The sequence below is a fragment of the Trichosurus vulpecula genome, chromosome 3 (assembly GCF_011100635.1).
Source record: "Trichosurus vulpecula isolate mTriVul1 chromosome 3, mTriVul1.pri, whole genome shotgun sequence".
Lineage (NCBI taxonomy): Eukaryota > Metazoa > Chordata > Mammalia > Diprotodontia > Phalangeridae > Trichosurus > Trichosurus vulpecula.
Window position 1 is genome coordinate 404,116,647 of NC_050575.1, and position 22,359 is coordinate 404,139,005.

Consider the following 22,359-nt stretch of genomic DNA (forward strand, 5'->3'; position numbering starts at 1 on the left):
GCCATGGTCTGGGACACAGTGACTGACCTTCATCTTCAATGTCTGTGCTCCACAGCACCTGCTTCAGTCGCCTTCATGGCCATTGGAGCAAGGTGTTCTCATCCACCCTTTCTGACAAGGAAGTCTTCACTGCTGTACCAATAATTATATGCCCTATAAAACTTATACAAAAATGCAAATTGAAAAAGTGTGAGATACTGGTGAAATAACATCTGATCCTCTAGTTAATAGGGAACCATTGAAATTTGTTGAATAGAGTAATAATACAGTCAGACTTATGGGTTTTTTTAAAAGTGGTTTTGGTTTTTTTTTTGAGGGGAGCAGAGGCAATCAGGGTTAAGTGACTTGCCCGGGGTCACACGAGTCTGAGGCTCAGTTTGAACTCAGGTCATCGTGACTCTACCCACTGCACCACCTAGCTGCCCCTTTTGATTTATGCTTTTGGAAAATCACTTTGGCAGCTGCGTCCTGGACATGGAAGATGGGAGAGAGTGGGACAGACTTGAGGCTGAACATCTGATTAGGAAGCTATCACGACAATCCAGGAAAGATGTGATGAAGTTTCAAAACTAGGGCACGCTTTGTGAGTGGAGAGAATGGATGGAGAAACGGTGAGATTTGGCGACTGATTGGATCTGGGCAACCCTTTTGTTTTACAGATAAGTAAGCTGAGACTGGAGAGGTTAAGTGGTTGCTGGTGTTATCGGTGACACTAGAACTCAGTTCTTCCTGGTTCCAAGCCCAGCACACTGTACCAGCCTTTCTTAGACACCCAGCCCAGCAGCCTTAGCAAATGCAGAAGCAGCTTGGGACTAACAAGCCTTTTCCCCAGGGTACTGTCCTTCCCGGAGGTAGGGGATCATCCTCTCCTCCTCCACCTGGGCTTCAGCTCCTACCCCAGGTCTTACAGACTGTCCATTTTCCTGATGGGACTACACTTTAGATTGGCCCTCTCTGGGCCGCTCTCCCTCCTCCCTGTTCCCCCCAATCCCCCACCCCGCGTGAAGTAATTTCTAATTACCGCTCTACTGATTAACAATTAAAATGGAACTTCCAGGTAATTTTAATTTGAATCCAAAACTTTATTTGTCGTTTGTTTTTCAATATATTACAACACAGTGGATAATTTGGGGTGAAAAGATTTGAGGGATGGGGGTAAGGATGCAGGTCATCTCTCTCTTCAGACAAAGGACGGTGCTGGAGGCAGCTGCTGGGTCAAAGGTGCTTGGAAAGGCTGGTGGAAGAGCCGATCGCAATCCTGCAGGATTCTAAGAAACAACCTCTAAGTACAAATGAGATCAGGTGGAGGCTGCGGGTCGGAAGAGCCTTAGAAGGAGATGTTCCCTGGAGGCTCCGGTGACGAGCCCGAGTGCCAGGCTCTGGGGCATTTCTTTCTTGGAAATCGCTGCTCTGGGTCCCTCTGCAGGACGCATCAATCCTGCCCATGTATTTTGCAATACAGGGCAGCCTAAAAGCGTGGAAAGAAGCCATCAGCCCATCAGGGCTTCCTTCTCTGTTCAAGGGCCATCAACCCAGAGAAGAGTTGAGGGCAGAGGGCAGAGGTGCATGGGCGTTTGGCTCCCCTCAGTGGGTGGTGCATAGTGGTGGGCTCTTTCTTTTCAATCTCAAGTCTCAGTTGAAGAGGGAGAAGAAGGAGAAACCCAAACTTGGTAGCGCTTGAAGAGACCGTCCAGTCCAACCTCATTACTTTACAGATGAGGAAACAGAGGCGCAGAGAAATTCAAGAGACCACCCCATGGCTAGGTAGTAATAGGGCTGGGATTAGAACCCAGGTCTCTTGATTCCCAGCCCAGTGTTCTTTACACTGTATTTCCCTCAAGTTTGAACCAGTAGGGCCTGCTCCTCCAAAGCCAAGAGAGGGCAATGATTAACCTAAGAGGAAGAACTGTTACCTGAAGTGACACAGGGTGGAAAGAGCACGGGTTTTAGAAGCAAAAGACTTTGGTTTAAAGTCTTCCTGTGATGCTTCTGCCTCTTTGACCATGGTTGAGTTACTCCACTTGTGGACTTCACTGGCCTCATTTCTAAAATGGGTTTAGACCAGAAGATCCCCAAAGCCTCTAGCTTTCTAGCTTTGATCCTAGGATCCCTTTTGGGGTGAGGTCAGACTCTCCCTGGGGGACTCACCTATCCCACATTAGAGGCTGCTTAGAGGCTGACCCTGGCACTGAACACACTTAACAGGGACATGTGCAGAAGGTGAGACCTGAGGAAAGGTGGGCTTGTAGGACAGGAGGGGAATTCCTTGTACTGGGAGATGTGGATTTTCATTCTCCTTCTCAGCTTGGGGGAGGGGGGGCATCATCATTATCACCATCTATTCATATTTGGTGCCTAAAGGTTTATACAAGATTCCTGTGACATGAGTGATGTGGTGCCCGTTTTACAGGGGAGGAAACTGAGAGATTTAGTGATTTACCCAGGGTCACACAAATAGCAAACACCAGTGGGAGGATCTGAACTCGGCAGCTGGTGGACTCGTCATTCCACAAGACACCCTCAGTAGAGAGTGTCTTCCTGTGGTGTGTGTCAGCACTTTAGCTGAGAAGCCCTGGTCAGGCTGGCTGGGCGGGGGCAGAGGCAGGGGTTCATCTGACTTTGGCCCTCTTGGGTTTCCACTGGGTCCTCGTGGTCCCATCCTCCTAAACATCTTTTGCTTGGATCTTCTCAGACCTTTGCTTCCTCCCACTCCCCTCTGTCCCTGCTTCTCCATCTGGCAGCAGGGCTACTCACATGACACTCCTGGGCAGCCTGGATGCTGGAGCACCAGAAGCTCGGGCCCTGGGCACAGGCTGGAGTCCGAGGTTGACTGAGCTCCCTCTCACACATTCCCAGGGCCTGTCCGAGGGGACAGAGCAGGACAGAGCCTTTGTTACCTCCGATAGCCCTCTCCTCCCCCCTTTGGGGCTTCCCTTGACCTTCAATATAAGCTGATTTTCCTGGTATCATAATATCTGATGTGGGTGAGCACACAGATCTTAGTGTCATGCATGAGTGAGCGGGACCTTGGGCATCTTTTCCTCCCCCCAGGGATGATCATGACCCCAGGAGAGTGGGGCCACACTGGGGGGAGCTGGGAAGGACCCAGAGGAGACAAGGAGAGAGTGGGCAGAGGGGGCCAAACATACCTGGCAGATGAAGTGGGGGCCTCGGCCATGTGGCAGCAAGGACAGTAGTGAGGAGTAGAATTGTTCCACCAAACCTTGGCACTGTGAGGGCAGCACACACACACACACACACACACACACACACACACACACACACACGTCAAGACTGATCAGAGCTGGGGAAAGGGGCCTTCCCTCCTTCGCCCAGGGCCCTGACTCCCACAGAACTGCTACTTGGTCTCTCCAGCCCCGCTATCCACCAGGTCATCAAGTCAAGAAAATATTTCTTGCGTGCACTGGGCCCTGCGGGCATGTTATAAGGTTACGTATTGGACCTAGGCTGTAGAGACCACAGGATTCAGAGGTGGAAGGGACCATAGAGATGATCTGGTCTCCCCCAGCCTCATTTTATATTTTACACTTTGCACAGACGACAAATGGCATGTCACTCTCAGGCTCGAGAAATTCCCATAATACCCTATGGTTTCTAGGACTACAGCTAGTGTTTCTACAACAAGATATTCAAAGTGCTATTTGCATCCTGGCTCATTTGATCCTCACCACAACCCTGAGGGGTGGGTGGTATTATCCTCACTTTACAGATAAGGAAACTGAGGCAGACAGAGCATTAGGAACTTGTCCAAGGTCACAGAGCTAGTAAGTGTCAAACAAAACCTTACATTTTATTATGAGTCTTCTCTCTCCTGGATTGTTAAGGCTAAGTGGTTAGAGGTTATATCTTTTTATAAAAATCCATTTTTATTGATATGTTTTTATATCACCTGTATTTCCCTCTGGATCTTCCTTTCCCTCCAGCCCTCTTCGAGAGAGTCATCCCTTATAACAAAGAATTTGAAGAGAGAATTTCTCTTTCCCCTCCCTTCTTTCTTCCTTCTTCCCTTCCCTTCCCTTCCCTTCCCTTCCCTTCCCTTCCCTTCCCTTCCCTTCCCTTCCCAATCGGGGTTAAGTGACTTGCCCAGGTTCACACAGCCAGTGAGTAAGGTCATATTTGAACTCAGGTTCTCTTGATGCCAGGGCCGTGTTCGATCCACTGCCCCACCTAGTGGCCCCCAAAAGGGAATTTCTTAAGAATTTTTGTACTTCCTAGCACCTAGAAGTGGTCCATGTGTAATGGGAAGCTAGGTGGTACAGTGGATGGAGTGGTGGGCTTGGAGTCAGGAAGACCTGAGTTTGAATCCTACCTCAGACACATGTGCAACCCTGGGCAAATCACTTACGCTCTGTCTGCCTACTTTCCTTATCTATAAAATGAAGGGGATGGACCCCGTGGCCCATAAAGCCTCTCCCAGCTCTTAATCCACCATCTTTGTGGGTGCTCAGTAAATATTGGCTGAGCTGAGAAGCTCCTACTGTTGCCTTATTTTCAGTTCTAGAAAGCTTTTGCTGGATGGAGGCCTGCCCTGTCCTTGTCCCTGTCCCTGTGTGGTCAAGGGGATTTTTTTCAGGCCTAGATGGTCACTGACATCCCTTCCAGCTCCGAGGTTCTATGAGCCCAGACTAGGCATGGGTTCTTGCTTGGGGAGAGAACGGTGGGGCTGAGGAATGGAGCGCCCATCGCCAATCTCACCTGCTGAGATCTTTCAAGGTCCCACTGGGATGCTACCTCCTCTAAGGCACTTGGATTTGAATCCTGCCTCTCACACTAGCTGTGTGGCCTTGAATAAGTCACTCCCTCTCTATGGGCTTCAGTTTCCTCATCCATAAAATGGGAATGATACTGTTTTCATTTCCTACTTCACAAGGTTATTCTGGAGAAAGCCCTTGGCAGGCCCTACAGTGGCCCTTGTGGAGACAAGATCACCACACCTGTAGCAGAGAACCACCTAACACAGGATAGTGTAGGCATATCCTGCATCAGTGACTCGAGCGGGTTCAAATCCTACCTTCAATGCTTTCTATTTGAGTGACATTGGAACCAAATCATTTAACCTGCTGGGGTCTCAGTTTTCTCATCTGTCGAAGGGGGACAGGAACAGCACCTACCTGTGTGGTGAGGATCAAATGAGGTAATGTCTGTGTCAAGTGTTTAGCAAATGTTAACACGATAGACATGGCAGGGCTCTCTACCATCATCCCTGGGCCCGGAGGGGACGGGAAGGAGTGGAAGGTCTCACCTCCCGCCAATCTAGCTGGGGGTTGTTGCAGATGCTGAGCAGGGTCTTCTCTATGTCCCGCTCAGTGCTGTTCATCGGCAGTTCTGATGACACCCAGCCGGTCACTGAGATGCAGAGGTGGCAGTCTGGGTCTGAGGGTGTCCACTGGTTTGGGAGAAGGCCTGAAATAACATGGTCTGCAGAGATGAGGTGGATGGGGGGAGAGGCCAAAGCCAGAAGGAGAGGAGGGGGCAGGGGCTGGGAAGAGGGACAAATGGACCCAGGAAATGGAGAAAAGAGGCGTGCAAAGACCAACCTGCCAGCTGCGGCTCACCTAGGTTGTAGCCGTCTTCAGAGGAGCATCGAAGGACGAGGCCGCAGACCAGCTGAGGTAAAACACGGCTCATCACTGCATCCACCAGGATGACAGTATAGCGCTCAGCCAGGCATTGGCAGATGCCACCCGCCACCAGGGGCACAATGTGGCACACTTGAGAAACAGCTACTGCCAGCACAGACTGATGGGGAAGAGTGAGGGGTGGAGGTGAGACTCTGGGGATAGAGAGGATGTGGTGGGGCAGCAGGAGGAAGGCCAGGGTGGGAGTCAGGGCCCACAGTGTTCCAGCTTCTACAGTTCTCTGACTCAAAACTTCTGGCCTCTCCTAGGGAGACCCAACAGCTATCCTATGCCAACTTAGCTCCCTGGTTCATCCATACAAAGACCAGATGGAAAACCAACCCTGCCCTCAAAGAAAGAGATTCTCTGATGCTTAGGAGCAGTGGGACTGAGATTTGAGGTATAGGAAATCCCCCTTCCTTTCTAGAGGCTGGGGGAAGGAAGGAAGGAAGAAGTAGGGAATTATCTGGTGCCCTGGGTTCCTTCAATGGGGAGCAACCCCACAGACACCTTAAAGAGGTTTCCAGGAATTCTAGGTCACTCCAGTGGAATCAGGTACCCTCTCCCAGCAGAGGGAAGGAGGTATTTCCTTTCAGTCATACCTTTCTCCTGAATTCTCCCCTATCTCATCCGCAGAACTCAAATGCTATGGAGAGAAGCCCAGGGTAGCAGGAGGCCCTCTCTGGTCTGAAAGACTCCCAAGCTAGAGTCTCTTTAAGTCACTAAGGTTCTCCCCACTGTGGCTCTTTCTGAAGCATAACCGGAGATTACAGGCTTTCCGATAACTCTAGAACTAACTGAGTATATTAGGAACTATCCTATGGAGCAAGTTCTGGTCCTTTCTGGTTGGCCACATTCATTCTGGTCCGTTGCTAAGGAAATATGCAACCAAGTATGTCCATTAGCACCAGAAGGGGTCAGACAGAGGTCCATCCCCACCCAATCTCCACTTGCAGCAGAACTGAGCCTCCTTGTGGGGATGGAGATGGTGCCAAGATACCTGTGAGGTGATATCTGCAGGCCTGGGGTAGACCAGCTGGGGAACTGGGGAAGGCCTGAAAGTGACAAGATGCCAAGTCATCCAGATTGGGAAAGGTAGTCTGAAAAGGGGCAGCCCCATGGCCTCACCTTGGGGATCACAGATTGGATTTTGTTAAGTAGGGTTCGGCAGAGCCAACAGAAGGGAAGCGGGAAGGGGAACTTCTGTTCCATGAGGTCCTAGAGGAAGAGAACCACACAGAGAAGGCAGTAATCAGTTGGAGAGGCCTGTCTCTTGGCCCCTGACTTCCCAACTTTACACCTTCTCTTCCAGCAACTGCGCTAGGATTCCATTCCGGGGATGCTCCGGCCCTCTGCTCTTCAAGCCTCTTCCTATACTCTCTTCTCCCTGTTTCTCAGGCATTTATATTCTCCATCTCCCTCAACTACACCGTTGGGCCTGGGCCTGTGTCTTCTGTCTTCTTCTAACTCCCAAAAGAGATAGGATTAATCCTAGGCTTAGGATTTAGGCCTATTCAAGTATTTGAAAGGCTGTGAAATAGATCAGTAAGTATTTATTAAGCACCTACTACACAACAACCACTGTGCTAAGTGTTGAAAGAGGGACCAGGCTTGCTCTGCTTGGGCACCTCAAGAAGAGAACCAGCAATACCGGGAGAAGGTTGGAAAGAGGAAGAATTAGGTTTGATGTTGGGGACCACTTCCCTGCTCATGAAAACCCCCCAGAAGTGGACTGGGCTACCTCACGAGGGAGGGAGCACCCTGACACAGGTGGTCTTCAAGCAGAGGTTGAGTGCCACCTGTTGGGAACGGTCAGGACGAGATCCTTTTTTCAGCTATGCGTTGGACTGGATGGCTTTTGAGGTCCCTCCCAATTCTGAAACTGTGGAATCCTTTCCTTCCTATCCACCAGCTCTCTGACTTCTCCGAGTCTCCCAGCCAACTCTGGAGTCCCATTCGTGCCACCTCTTGTTCCTTCTCTGATACTCCACAAAGTATTTCCAAGGTCTGGGACCATGGGGCTCACACTCCCTCCCTGGTGGGCCCCTGCAGAGGACTGGAATATGGCCAGAACCTCGGACAGAGCTCTGGCTAACTCCTATAGCTGAGGGACCTTTGTGTTGTACAAAAACAGTTCAATTCAACAAGCATTTATTAAATGCCTACTGTGTACAAAGCACAATGTTCTGTTTGACATTTAAAGCCCTCCACAATATGGCTCTACCCTACTTTTCCAATCTTATATATTTTTCTTCCTGCACTCTTTGGTCCAGCTGATCTTTTATTCTTACTGTTCCTTATACATAACACTCTGTTTCTTATCTCCATGCATTTGCACAGGCTGTGTTCCATGCCCAGAATGCCCTCTCTCTTGACCTTTTCCTCAGAAAAGCATCCCTTATTCCTTTCAAAGCTCAGCTCAAACACCACCTCTGCATGCAGCTATCCCTGGAGCCCCCAGTTTCTAGGGCCTCTTCCTCCATCAAATTGCCTTATATTTATTCTGTACATGCAGATTTCTGAATGTGTTGTCTCCTTGGATGGAGTGTCAGCTCCCTGAGGTCAAGGACTGCTTTATTTCTTGTATTTTCATCATCTGCACCTACTACAATGCCTGGCACTTAGTAACTGTTTGATAAAATGCTTAATTGATTTTTGATCGTTAAGTGCTGGTGATAGAAAGACAAAATGAAAATTCATTCCTGCCCTTAAGGGGTTTAAGCTCTACTGTTAGCACTCTTGGGGGACAAGGAAAGCCAGGATAACTAGTATCTAAAGCGTCTATGTAGTCGAGTCTCTTTCTCCCCCAACCCCTTTCCTTTTCTCTCTCCTCTCCTCTCCTCTTCTCTTCTCTTCTCTTCTCTTCTCTTCTCTTCTCTTCTCTTCTCTTCTCTTCTCTTCTCTTCTCTTCTCTTCTCTCTCTCTCTCTCTCTCTCTCTCTCTCTCTCTCTCTCTCTCTCTCTCTCTCTCCCCCTCTCCCTCCCTCCCTCCCCCCACTCTGCTTAACAGAATTGGTTCACAAGGCATCAGTCAGATGAACCAACCTGGGTTCCATCTCCACCCCCAATGTCTACAGATGGATATTGTCCCAGATGTCTCACAGAGATGATTCCTTCTGGCCTTTCCTCACCTAAACCAGTGTCTTACACTCTTTTCAGTCAGGTAGCTTCCCCTTTGGTCTAACCTAAATCCCTTTTGCTGATCTCCTTGACCAAATGAGATTATAATGTCACAGAATCTGTCCTCTCTGTCTTTTCTCTGTCCTTTCTTTAGGCTATCATTAAGCAGAAAAAGGGCCTTGAACTGATGGATGACTGGGAAATAAGATCTTTCCAGTATATCATGTGTGGAGGCTTTTTAAGGGTAAGCATATACATAAGTGTGGCCATATGGGAATCCCACACATGGCTGGGGTTTAGACACAGCACTGGGAGTAGGCTAGGCTCACTTTATCCTATCAACAAACCTGATTCTAAGGGAGTGGGTACCATGTAGTGAACATTGGACTGAGAACTCAGCAACTGGTGATTGTGCCACTGCCTAGATGTGTGGTCTTGGACAATTCACTATAACTCTTTTTGCCTCAGTTTCCTTCTCTGCCAAATGAGGAGCCTGGACTTTAAAATAATAATGGCTGACATTAATAAAGTGCCTTAAAGTCTCCAAAGTGCTTTCCTCACAATACCCTCCAGTCCTGCCCCCACCAGGCAGGAAGTTTTACAGGTAAGCTGAGGCTCTGAGAGGTTGTTACACAGAAAATGGGCATCAAAATGAAAGCTGTGCTATGGGGTACCTGGCTTCTAGTGCCATGTTGAGACCTAAGGTTCCATCTAACTCCAAGCTTTTAGGATGCTATGATTCATTCAAGGAACACTTGAGAAAATCCATCCAGCATCTGACCTTGGTGACCTGGCTCCCTCCACCATTCCCAGAAAGGTGCTCCTTTCTCCCTCATCCCCCCCCCCCCCGCCCCCAGACCAGGCTCCTGCTTTGTTCTCTGAGGGAAGAGCCCTCAGATGAGGCTGGTAGCCAACAGTGTCATTAAGGAGAGGTGGCTCACCTGGGTGTGAGCCCCACATCTCCCTGGGAAGTCCTTCAGAAATGCTGGGACCAACTTCTCTGAGAGATCCTGAGATCCTGGCTCCCATGCTGAGAGTGGGACCTTGACTTCACACAGGCCTAGACTCCCACATATATTCTTTGGCTGTTGAGAAACCACAAGATATCAGAAGGGGTGATGGCAACCAAGGAAGAGGGGAAATCTCCGGTCTCAACTCAGTCCGGGATGAAGAGGAATCAGAAGCTTTATGAATGGAAGTATTTACAGGACCACATAGAGTGATGGGCACTCATTGGGGGCAGAGAAGATATATTGGTTTTGGGGGAGAGGAGTTGAGGCTATGGGGATGAGCCCATGTATGCATCTCTGAGCTTGTGTACTTGGAAAGGGTGTGCTGTGTGTGAGAGGTAATAGGTGTGTGTATGGGCAACTATACGTGTGTGGGTGCTCTGTATGTGTACAAAAGGTAGGGGCTCTGTGTGCGATAGCACAGTGAATATTCTATATGTAAGTCTGTGGAGTGGGTACTCTGTATGTGTTGGGTGTGTGCTCTGTGTATACGTGGGATGGGTACCTGTGTATATGTAGGGTGAATGCTTTCTGTTTATATATGTGAATCCATGTGTGTGTGTGTGTGTGTGTGTGTGTGTGTGTGTGTGTGTGTAGAGTGAGTGCATTGTGTGTATGATTTGGAGAGGAGCACTGAGTATTGAGAAAAATTATTATTTCTCTCTTACATTAATAATATTGATATATTAATAATCAGTTATTGGATTAGGACCTGTAGGTTGTTCAGGACATTGAACCAAAGGACATTGTTGATAGATGAGATTGCTTTTTGATCTTGGGTGGGAAATCCCACCCAACTAGAGAACCTTACAAAGAATTTAATCTAAGATGAATTCCAGCCCCTGGTGTTCTGTATATTTTGTCTAGATTGCCTGAGACAGGGGTGGTGGTGGTGGTCTGAGAGCAAGAGTGATCAAAATCACATCCCCCAGACCCTCATTAGAATGGGTCCACTTCTCATTATAATATTCATTCTTATCATTAATTATTAGCCAATCAGAGTTGATTGCCACCCTCGGGAACACCCACTTTTCCAAGGGCATATAAGCATTGAGTGGGTTCCATGAGGGGTCTTTGCTAATCGAGAGTTCCAATGACTCTTTTATTAATTACCTGCTAGCATGATTAATTACCCAGAAACTATGTCTCTTGAATTTTTTATTCATCACAGTATGTGTATTAGGTATGTGTTTTGGGTGAGCACCAGGGATGTATATGTAGGTGTGTTTGGGAGGGAAGGGTAACTCACAATCTGTACCTGGAATCGCGTGATGAGGAGAGACAAGTACTCATCCAGCATGCACTGGCAGTTTGGGACTATGAGCTTCAGTGGCAGTTTGGAGCATTGTTCCTTCAGGAATTGCTCAATGGTTTTCTAGAGAGAAAATGCAGGATTATGAGACGGTCTGGAAAACAGGGGCCAAGGGGGACTCTGGGGGAGAAAGACCCAAAGGAGACTCCCACAAGGAGACAGAAGGAAAGAAGTGTCACGGGAGAATCCAGTGGGGTAGCTGGGGGTGGAGGGCTTGAGGGAGAAACTTCAGACCATGGGTGGGACAAATTAAAGATCCGCTCTCCTCCGGGACTCAACCTGATGAGCTAACTCAAGACTCTTTGTGCTCTTGTGGTAGACCTGGTGACTCTGTAGTCTCTTTGTCCGGGGCTTCTGTCCAGGGTCTTCCTGCGCTGCCCTGTAGTCTGTCCCGCTCCATTTCTGTGGCCCCACCTCGTTGCCTTACAGGCACCACTTACCCCCTCCCCCCCCCTCCTCCGGGGAGGAGGGATTTCAGTACCTTGAAAAATCTTTCTTTGACCACCTTGATGAGAACGGTCACGACGTCCTCACACTCCTGGCATAGGTCATCCTGAGAAGGAGGAAAGGAATGGAGAAGGGGGCAGGAAAGGGAGAATCCCTCTTAGGGTCAAAGAATCTCATTCATGATGGGGACAAAACCTTTCTCATGGAGAACAAGACACTCCATCTCACAGCTCTGGGCTTTTTCTCTGGCCGTCCCCCATTCCTGGAATGGCTCTCCCTTCTCCACTCTGCCTACTGACCTCTCTACCTTCAAGTCCCAGCTAAAATCTCTTCTTTTACTCAAAGCCTTCCCCATCCTCTCTTAATTCTAGTCCCCTCCCTCTGTTAATTATTTTCTATTTATCCTATATATAGCTTGCTTTGTATATAATTTGCTTGCATGTTGTCTCCCCTGTTAGACTGTTAGCTCCTTGAGGGTAGGAACTGTCTTTTGCCTTTTTTTGTACCCTCATTGCTTACCACAGTGCCTGGCACATAGTAGGTGTTTAATTCACGTTTACTGATCGATTGGAGAGATTGAAATGGTGAAGTCCCTAAGGACAGGGATTGTTTCATTTTTATCTTTTTATCCCAAGGGCTTATCATGATGCCTGGCACATAGTAGGTGCTTAACACATGTTTGTTGAATTGAACTGAACCGACAGCCTGGTTCCCATCAATTATCAATCAAGGAATCAACAAGCATTTATTAAGCACTTACTGTGTGCCAATCACATCGCTAAGCTCTGGGGATATAAAAAAGTAAGAACACGTTTCCTAATGGGGGACATGGCATGTACATATATAGGTGTGTTGGAGATCCATATAAATAGATAGCCTCAGGGGTTTGCAGCTGCAGGGACATCCTGCCTTCCCTTCTTCTCATTCTCACAGAGACTCTCTACTCTCTGTTCCACCTCTGGGATCCAATTCCCCACACACATCCCTTGGGAATCCCTTCCCATGCCCAGGGAATTGGTACTCACTGCGTTAATGTGTCCCCAGACCTTCTGGAGGCAGTGACCCAGGGCTCCACAGCGAATAGCTGTCTCTACATCCTGACACTGGAACTCAGGATCTTGGTCACAAGTTGGTAATGTGGGGATTCGAGCTGCTGCAGCTGAGAACCCAAACCAACTTCCTCACTTGGAGAGCCCAGCTGCCTGGCTCCCCATTGCCAGCCTCCACAGAACCACAGAGTTAGAGTGGGAAGGAGTCTAATAGAGAACTTAGTCTGATCCATACTAATCTAGTCCAGTCTATATCTGGAAAAGAGCCTCCCTCCCCCTACCCAGCACAACATCCCTGACAAGTGATCATCCAACTTGTTGGATGACTTCCAGTGATAGGGAGCTCACTACCTCCCACTTTCTCTTTAGATCTTACTAATTGTTAGAAAGTTTTTCTTGATGTCAGACCTAAACTCACTGCTTTCTACTTTTCATCCATTGTCCCTGGTTCTTCCCTCTGGGACCAAGCAGAACTAGTGGAGTCTTTCTCCCACAAGACAGCCTTTCATATTCTTGAAGGTGGTGATCACGGACCTTGGATGCCTTGACTGATCCCCACACGGCCCTTCTACAGCCTGGGTGCCTCCCTTGGACGTTATCCAGCTTATTTTTGTTCTTCCTAAACAAGCCCATTCCCATTTCTGTATGCCAGCCCTTCAAATACTTTGAAGACATCTATCGTGTGTCTCTGAGCCTTCTTTTTCTAAGCTAACTACTCCCCCTTTATCCACTTCTCTACCCCCTCTCTACCCCTAAGTCCAATACGGAACCTTCACCATCCTTGCTGACCTCTTTATATACTCTACAATTTATCAATGTTCTTCCTAAACTATGTTGCCCAGCACTGAACTTGATACTACAGGTGTGGTCTTACCAGTGGAGAGTCTTGTAGGATGATAATCACCTCATTTCTGGGAGCTTTCCATCTCTTAATTTAGACCCAAATCACATAATCTTTTTTTTTTTGGACACCATATGACTCTGCCGACTTATCTTGAGCTTGTGGTCCACCAACCTCCCTAGATCTTTTTCAGATGAACTGCTAGCTAACCATGCTTTATTAATTTTTCACTTGTGAAATCTTTCTTTTTAAACCCAAGAGCCCCCTTATTCCCATCCCCATTTCTCATTGTTAGAAATCTCCCTGGAGGGTTTTCAGAGGGATGGTTTCTCCTAATCTCTTCCAAATTTACTCTCCATTGGCTGGGCTCAGACTTCCACCCTGGTCCCTACTCCATAGAAGCAGGAGGTGGAAGAAGGAAAATAGATGAAGTGCTGGAAGGGGCCTCAGAGGCATCTACTTCACCCCATTTTGAGGCCCAGGGTTTTGCCTCACCCAAGGTCACACAGCCAGCAAGCATCAGAAGTGGGCGCTCCCTGGCACCCAGGCTCTTTGATTCCAGAGCAACTGATCTTTCTATCGCACTTTAGCTGAGAGGTGGAGGGGATTGGCTCACCAGGGCTGAGGGTAGAGAGAGGCAGCAGCCCCAGCAGCAGCAGCAGCGGCAGGGTTCCGGCTATAGCCATGGTAGATGGTCCAGCAAGGTTTGCCACTCAGGATTCCTGGCTACAGCATTTATAGTTGGGGGCGTGTGCATCATGGTGGAGTGGAAGCAAAGGGGGCAGGTTAGAGTGCGCCCTGGGGAGGCAGGCTGAGGCTGCAGTCAGGGAACTGAGGCAGGGAAAAGGCACTTGGAGAGGTGATGGTCCAGGGCAGTGGGGAGGAGGAGAAGGAGGAAGAGGAGGAGGAAGGAGGGAGGAGGAGAGGAGGAGGAAGAGGAGAGGAAGAGAGGAAGAAGAGGAGAAGGAGAGGAGGAAGAGGAAGATGAGGAGAAGAGGAGGAAGAGGAAGATGAGGAGAAGAGGAGGAAGAGGAAGAGGAGGAAAAGGAGGAGGTAGAGGAGGAGGAGATGGAGCGAGATGAGATCAAGTTCCCAGATATTTGTCCTCCCCTTAGAAAGCTCTCAAGGTCTTTGATATTTACCAATTTCCAGTGGAAACTGACTCCTTCAGTCCCCACATCCCAAACCTCTTCTTAGACTTCCCACTCTTCCCACTTACTAGTGTTACCACCTGACCTCCTCCCCCACCTCTATTCTTTTTGGGGCAGCTAGGTGAAGCTGTAGTGCATAGAGTGCAGGACCTGAAGCCAGGAAGTCCCTGAGTTCCAATCTGGCCAAAGACGCTTAATAGCTGTGTGACTCTGGGCAAGTCACATCACCCTATTTGCCTCAGTTTCCCATCTGTAAAAAGAGCTGGAGAAGGAAATGACAAACCACTCCAGTGTCTTTGGCAAGAAAACTCCAAATGGAGTCATGAAGAGTTATACATGACTGAAAAATGACTGAATAGCAGTAGTTTCCTTCATTCTACCCGTTTCCTAGCCCCATGCCTTAGCGCCTGTCCTTACTCTCAGGGGAAGCTGAGTACTGAGGGTGGGAGAGGATCATAGATTTAAAGACAAAAGGGACCTTCGAGATCACTGAGGCCACCCCCCTGAAGCCTAGAGAGATTACATAAGAAGTGACCGTCTCTACAGGGGAGTAGGTGACACTGAGCTTGGAGCCTCCGTTTGTGAGGAGCTGGCCCTGTGAAGCACCATCAGGGGAAAGAGGGAGAGGAGTCCTTTCCCACAAGGGAGAGGTGTCTGTAAAGCACCTTGGGAACCTTCAAGAACTATATCCACATAAACCATTAGAGCAGAAAGCACATTGGGTTTGGAATTAGAGGCCCTGAGTTTAAATCTTGGCTGTGTGATCTTGGGAAAATCTCTTAATCTCTGGGCCTCATTTTCTGTTGATGCAAAGTGAGGGACTTGAGCTGGGTCACCTTCCTGTACTCCTTTGATGATCGTCTTCCTCGACTTCCGTCCCTCTCAGCACACCATAACCTGTTTGTTCCTACTCTTGGGAAATCTCTATGAAAGCCCTCACCTGTCCCTCCAGCCTGGAACAAAGACCTGATGGGCAAACACTTCACTGCCTGACTTCACAAGGGTAAGCATCTGGAGAGGTGCCCAGGGAACAGTCAGCATCTATACGGTACAAGGGTGGGGGAGACAATCTTCTCCCCTTGGGCCATGGCCGCTTTGACTGCCACACAACTCAAAAACTATTCATTGTTATACCCAGTCTTGGGAGTAGTTCTTGACTCTTCCCTTCCTCCTCTCCACCCCCAAATCCAATCAGTTGTCACATCTTGTTGACTGCCCCCCAACATCTCTCAAATCTGTCCACTCTCCTTCATTCATACAATCACAAAAGGTCCTTATGGTCTTTCACCAGGATTGTTGTAACCAAGCTACTAATTGGGCTCCCTGTTTTCAGTGCCTCTTACCGCCATCCCCTCCCTCACAGCTGCCAAAATAATCTTAATGTAGGGGTCTGACCACCTCCCTGGCTCAAAAACATGCTATAGTTCTCCATTGTCTTTAGGACAAAATACAAACTCCTCAGGCAGGCATTAAAGGTCCTCCTTAATCTGTCTTTTAACTACTTTTCCAAACTGATTTCAGATCACTCCCTGTAACTGGGAATCTTCACCATGAAGCCAAAACAGCCCAGCTGTGGTTGTGATGGGATGGGTACACTGAAGACACTCTGATGGCAGGGAGGCAAGGGCAGTGATGAAGGAAGGGACAGTTAAACCTTGAGTACAGTCACTCTGGGAAAGTCCATTCTCCAGAGTCCAGTCCATGTCCCCACTGGAGGCAGGGTGAGGAGCACCCCAGGAGTGGGATACCGTAGTGATGGGTCACTGGGAATGGTTCCCTAGAATTGGGTGGGAGAACAGGATGACATCCATCTTAGGCACAAGCATGCATATGGCAGGAAGTCTCCAGACCACTTGGATCAAGCCTAGGTTGGCCTGTTGTCATCATACCTCTATTACCCAAGCCCTATATTCTAGCCACAGTGGGCTGCTAACTAATCCCTGAATTTATCACTCCATATTTTTCCTCTGTACATTTGCTTCTCCCCACCCTTTATATCTGGAATGTGTTCCCTTCTCTGCTTCTTCAAATCATCATCCTTCAGCTTCCATTGTTCCTGTAAAGTTTTCTCTGATTTTTGGAATTGTGTTCTCCTCCCTCAAATTATCTTGCATTTATGTGGTAGGGTTTTGGGGCTAAGCCTTACATTTAGTCTAAGCAAATTATTATTTTTCTTTCTACCTGGTACTAGCTCATTTTCTTTATTCATTCTAATCCTGGGTTCTAAGGAAATCAAAGAGTATTGTTTTGATTTTCCATGCCAAGTGCTAAAACTGCAACATCACTCTCATTAATTAATCATTTAAATATGTATCCCTACCCCAACTTATTTATCAATTAGAAAAACTTCTTTTCTTATAAAGATTTGCTCATTTTTTTGTATATATCAAATGTCATTGTTTGCTAGGCTTAAATAAACAAAAAAGGTTACAGGTTATATTTATATACAGTATTTATTAACAATGTAACAACCAATGAAATAAAGGACATGAATAATTATTTATAATGTACCAGTTGTGAGAATGATTTAAGCTAAAAGTCACTTTTAATTATCACCACAACTACCGACCTCCTCAGTTCTGGAAACATAGTCCCACCATTCAGTCTTCTCAGAATACCAATTAAAAGTCTGTTCTCAAGAATATTCTTCATGTTTCTTCACAAGAAAAAAGTTAAACTCAATTGTCTCAGGAAAGTTTTCTTAGCCCTTTTCTTCTGTCTTCTACCATCATCATCATCAACAACAACAACAACCATTTATTAAGTGCTTACTGTATGCCAAGCACTTTGCTAATCTCTGGGGATACAAAGAAAGGCATTTCATTTGTGTCTTTGGTGTCCCTTGGGCTTAGGATAGGAAATGTGATTTCATTGGTACACTGATCTCCCCGTGAGGATTGATGCCTTCAGTCAATGCAGTTCTGCACTCACTCCGCAGCTTAGAGCCTTAGAGTTGCCTGGGATGCTTGCTTGCCCAGGGTCACACCATCAGTACCTATCAGAGGCAGGTTTCCTTAACTTTAAAAATGAATCTTCTTTGGCACATAGAAGGCCTACTTCATAGAGGTGAGAGGTCCAGGGGTGTTACATATTACATGTGTTTTCAGGCATTTTCAACATATTGATCAGTTACGCTGATTTTTTTCCTCTTTTTTGTCTTAATACTATTTCTTTTGATGAGATGTTTGGAATGGAGGGGTGGGGGCTACTGGAGGAAACTAGGGGGAGGGAAAAAAAAGACATTGATAAAAGCTTATTTAAAAAATGCTTGTTGGTCATTTGATTGACCCCAGAGGACGTAATGAGAAACAATGAATGAAAGTTACAAAGAAGAAATTTTAAGTTGGATATAGGGATACACACAATTAAAGATGTCCCAAAGAGGGGTGGGAGGTGATGGCTCCATCTCCTTGGAGATCTTCAAGCAGAGGTTGTTGTTGGATTAGGGGGCTGATAAGGCTGATTCTGGCTTCCAAATTCTTTGATTCTGTGAATAACACAGGGATTTTGGGCTGAAGGGAAAACAACAATGGAAGGCTAATGGGTGCTCTTTAAGCCATACCAGTTTGAGTAGAGGAAGACATTTTTCCTCTCTGGATGGCTCAAATTCTTTTTCTGAGAAGGGAGAGGGACTTCTAAGATTTCTCCTAACTCTAACATTAGTTTACTCTATGAATTTACATTTAAATCAGACTTTTTCTCCCCCAAATTGGAAGTGATAGAAATTGATGGAGTTAACTGCCTACCACCTTGGTCCCACCTCCAGGAGTTCAGACCCTCTGGAGATAAGATGAATAAACAAACAGACTTTTTGCTTTCCATAGGTATTTTCTCCTCCTTGACGGGAAGAGGTGCTTTAGGCCACCTCTTCTGACACCCACCTGGAGGAAGTAAGATTTGAAGTGAGTCTTGACCCAGGAGAGGGAAGGTTGATAGCTTGAAAATGAGAGGTTGTTCTTGGAATGTTAAGTGTGGAGGGAAAAGAAGTCTAGAGATTGTTGCCTTGGAGATGGGTGTAGTCAAAGGAACACTGCCCTCGAAGTCAGGAAACCTGGATTCCAATCTGAGCCCTGTCATTTATTAGCCTTGTGACTTTGGATAAATGACTTCAATTCTCTGGGACCCAGTTTCCTCTTCTATTAAACGGGACCAACCATTTTTGCATTTCCTATGTCATAAGGTTGTTTTGAGGAGGGCTATAGGAATGAAAACTTATTATTATTTTGGGGGAAAGTTAGGATGAAAAGAATGGGAAGTAAAGTCTGGGGAGCTACGGGATTTGAATTTGCTCAGGAAGTCACAAGGCATGTCAGTGAAGGTCTTTGATGAATGAATAGTTATAGGACCAGAAAATTAGAGCTAGAGGCAATTGAGTCCAATTCGTTCATTTTACAGGTGAGGAAACTGAGGCTGGGAGAGGCTAAGTAATTTGCCCGGGGTGACATAACTAGAAAGTTGGACCTGGAATCAGGTAGAGTTAAAATCAAGCTTCAGATACTTCCTAGCTATGTGACCCTGGACAAGTCACTTCACCCTGTTTATCTCAGTTTCCTTATCTGTAAAATGAACTGGAGAAGGAAATGGCAAACCACTCCAGTATTTTTGCCAAGAAAACCCCAAATGGTGTCACAAAGAGTCAGATATGACTGAAAATGACTGAATAACAAGCAACAACAGATAAAATCTATTTGGCTTCTGTCCATCAAGTTAAAGTAGACAAATATCTGAGAGCTTTTCCACTTCTGAGATACATTGATTCTGGGATGGATAAAATGAGAAAATATTTATAAAGCCCTTTCCAAATCTTAAAGTCCTATATAAATGCTAGCTAGCTAGTAGTAGTAAATGTTCCAGGAGGATTCAAACCCAGATCTCCCTGAGTTCAAGTTCAGTGTCCTACCTATTGTACCACATTGCCTCTTAATCATGGGGAAAATGACTTTGGGCATAGCAGTGTCTGACACTTTGCCAGCACTTAGTAAATGCCTGTCATTATGTACACACACACACACACACACACACACACATATGCACATAATACACATATATACAATATGTGTTTCTCTTTAACATATATAAGAGGAAGCATGTTTCAGTGGGAAGAGCACTGGATTTGGAGTCAAGGAACTTGAGTTTGGATTTCAGCTCTTCCTCTTATTCTCTGTATGACCTTGGGCAAGTCATTTACAATCTCCGGGCCTCAGTTTCTTTATCTGTAAAATGAGAGTGGTAGATCAGATGACTTCCACAGTCTCTTCCAGCTCTAAATCTCTGATCCTACAGTACATGCATCTGCACAGCACACATGTGCACACATATTATGTACATGTATATTACATGCACACAGACATATACATGATACATGTTGTATAATAGCTATGTATGTAATACAGATCTAGTACATGAGTACTTTTTGGGCTCGTGAAAGTGGAGGAACTCCTAGGGGCTTGGTGAGATTATATCTAGAAGCAGTGAGTTGGAGGGGATGGGTCTCATTAACAAAGATTGTTTGGGGGAGCCCCTGAATGTAAGTTTATGCCTCTGACATTTGAGGTGGGGGTGGGGGGAAAGCACAGCTTGGTGGACAGACATAAGTCACATTTGACTGGGAATCAGTAGACCTGAGTCCTATCCATTGTTCTGATGCTGACTGTGTGACCTTGAACACAGTGCTTACTCTTTCTGGGCTTTAGTTTCTTGGACCAGACAGAGGATCTGAACCTTTTCAATGTGTCAAGGCAGTCTGGTGAAACCCATGGACCCTTTCCCAGTGTGCCACACCTAAGGAAGGATCTATAGCTTGGATTGCCCAATTGCATATGAAAAGGCAAGCAATACAGGGTATTCTTAAAGTCTGGACACATAGGCAAAAATGCATATTTTCAAGAAATGAAATGAATGAAATTTTCAACAACATTTTGTTTAATTCGAATGTTAACAAAGAACATCTTCAATATGATTTCCATCATTTGTGATGCAAAGGTTGATGTGCTTTGCAAGATTCACGTGAACTTGATGCGATAACTCCACATTGCCATCAATTTTAGCACATTCACTCTTTATGCGTTCAATCAAGTGTGTTGCATCTGTTGAGTACACCTTCTCCCAGAAAAAGAAGTCAAGGGGGTGTTTCAACAATTCAGCTAGCAGATGTGGTGGGCGTAAAAGACCAACACAAGCCCAACAACAAGAATGCTGCCAGCACCAGGTTCTTTTGATCTGCTTTACTAAGGAAAGCAACATTAGGGGGTTAACATCTTATTTCAATCCAACATACAAATATCATTCACTTAGTTCAGGGGAAAAAGCCAGCACCCTGAACTTCAGAGCAAATACAAACAAATTACAAACATACATTATAAACAGACCAAATCACAATTCATAGTTACCAAAAAAAAAAACCCATCTGGGTTGATGAGCTGGAGGGCTCTTAGCTACAGCTGCCCAGAGTCTCCACACCAGCACTCCTCCATGAGTGAGTCCCAGCAAATAGCTCTGTTCTCTCTTTTTATACACTCTTTGGCCATCACCAAATGTCATCTGAGTGACCAGAACTTAGGCTCCTACTATTGGCTCTGGTCTTAGCAACTCCCCTCAGGACCCTGAGGGCTTCACACTCACATAGGCTTAGCACCTAGTAGATAGGGGTTTGGGCCTGGGGCTTTGCACCTAGTAAGGTTCAATCAAAGACACTTAATTAATTTATCATTCTAAAACAGTAAAAAAAAAGTCCCAACTTAATTGATATCACAGGGGGCTAAGGTCTGTTAATATTCCAAATATTTCAAAATATGCATTTTTGCCTATGTGTCCAGACTTCAGGGATACCCTGTACAATGCTCTTGTTCAGGGCACCCACTGCCTCCATCCCTTTGTCCCTAGTCCCTCATGGGTGTAAGATCCCAACAGGGAACCTGGGAAACATAACTAGCTGGTCATCACATAACAAGGATGGGTTTCCTCCCTACCCTGAGGGAACTGGCTCTAAAGTAGGAAGAATCATCAAACAGGAGAGGTGTTAGACCTCCCCCACATCCTGTCCAGAGGTGCCAAACCTTGGAACCAAGGCTTGAAGGAGTCAATGTCTGACTTGTAGCAGAAGCACATGGGGAGCTGCATCTGCTTGCTCAGGTGGCCCAAGAGAGAGACCTCAACTTCCTGCATTCCTTCTGTCTTTTTGTTTTCTTTTTCAGAACACCAGAGACCAGAAACCTGATGACTGAGCTTTTCCAGCCTGAGAGATGGCAGTAGCCAGGGCAGTGATGGAGTTTCTAGAGAATAGTAATAGTAGCTTACATTTATATGGTACCTTTAAATTATACAAAAATACCAGTCTTCAACTATACAAATAGTTTGGATAGTTCTAATTGTTAGAAAGTTTTCATCACCCAGAGCCTCAGTCTACCTCTCTGTAACCTTACCCTATTCCTAATTCTACCCTCTAGGGCCAAAAAGAAGGCTAAGCCTTCCTGTACATATCAATCTTTTAAGACAACTATCGCGTATTTACTTTTTGGGGCCAAACACCACCATTTCCTTCAATAGACATGCTTATGACATGGTCTTCCATCCTTTAGCTATTCTAATTGCCCTAAAACTATGCAAAATACCAACAGTGTAAATTACCCAGGTCAGACCATGTCATAAGAGAATTTCCCTGGCTCGGATTCATTATTGTCATTTGTTTAAGACAGCAAGTCACATAATGAGTTAGGATCTACAAAATCAAACTGAGATATCGAACTTTAGGTCAAGTGATTACTTGGTTAGTAACAAGAGAATTTCTGGCTC

The 22,359-nt window shown here is 46.4% G+C and overlaps 1 protein-coding gene across 1 annotated transcript; it reads right to left on the reverse strand.

Moving 5' to 3' along the window:
- Window positions 1–1,432: 1,432 nt before the first annotated feature.
- Window positions 1,433–14,103, reverse strand: SFTPB (surfactant protein B). The gene is made up of 11 exons (XM_036748329.1): window positions 14,034–14,103; window positions 12,553–12,686; window positions 11,562–11,633; window positions 11,018–11,143; window positions 9,700–9,843; window positions 6,768–6,857; window positions 5,577–5,760; window positions 5,264–5,439; window positions 3,150–3,230; window positions 2,755–2,859; window positions 1,433–1,468 (listed from the first exon to the last, which is right to left on the reverse strand). The coding sequence occupies exons 1-11, from the start codon at window positions 14,101–14,103 to the stop codon at window positions 1,433–1,435; spliced, it is 1,218 nt and encodes a 405-aa protein (XP_036604224.1).
- Between the last annotated feature and the right edge of the window lie 8,256 nt (window positions 14,104–22,359).

Coding starts and splice junctions, on each gene's coding strand:
- SFTPB (XM_036748329.1), bottom strand. CDS start 14,103: ATGGCTATAGCCGGAACCCTGCCGCTGCTGCTGCTGCTGGGGCTGCTG. Junction 12,687..14,033: donor TCTCTCTACCCTCAGCCCTG/GTGAGCCAATCC, acceptor TTGGGTTCTCAG/CTGCAGCAGCTCGAATCCCC. Junction 1,469..2,754: donor AGGCTGCCCAGGAGTGTCAT/GTGAGTAGCCCT, acceptor CCACGCTTTTAG/GCTGCCCTGTATTGCAAAAT.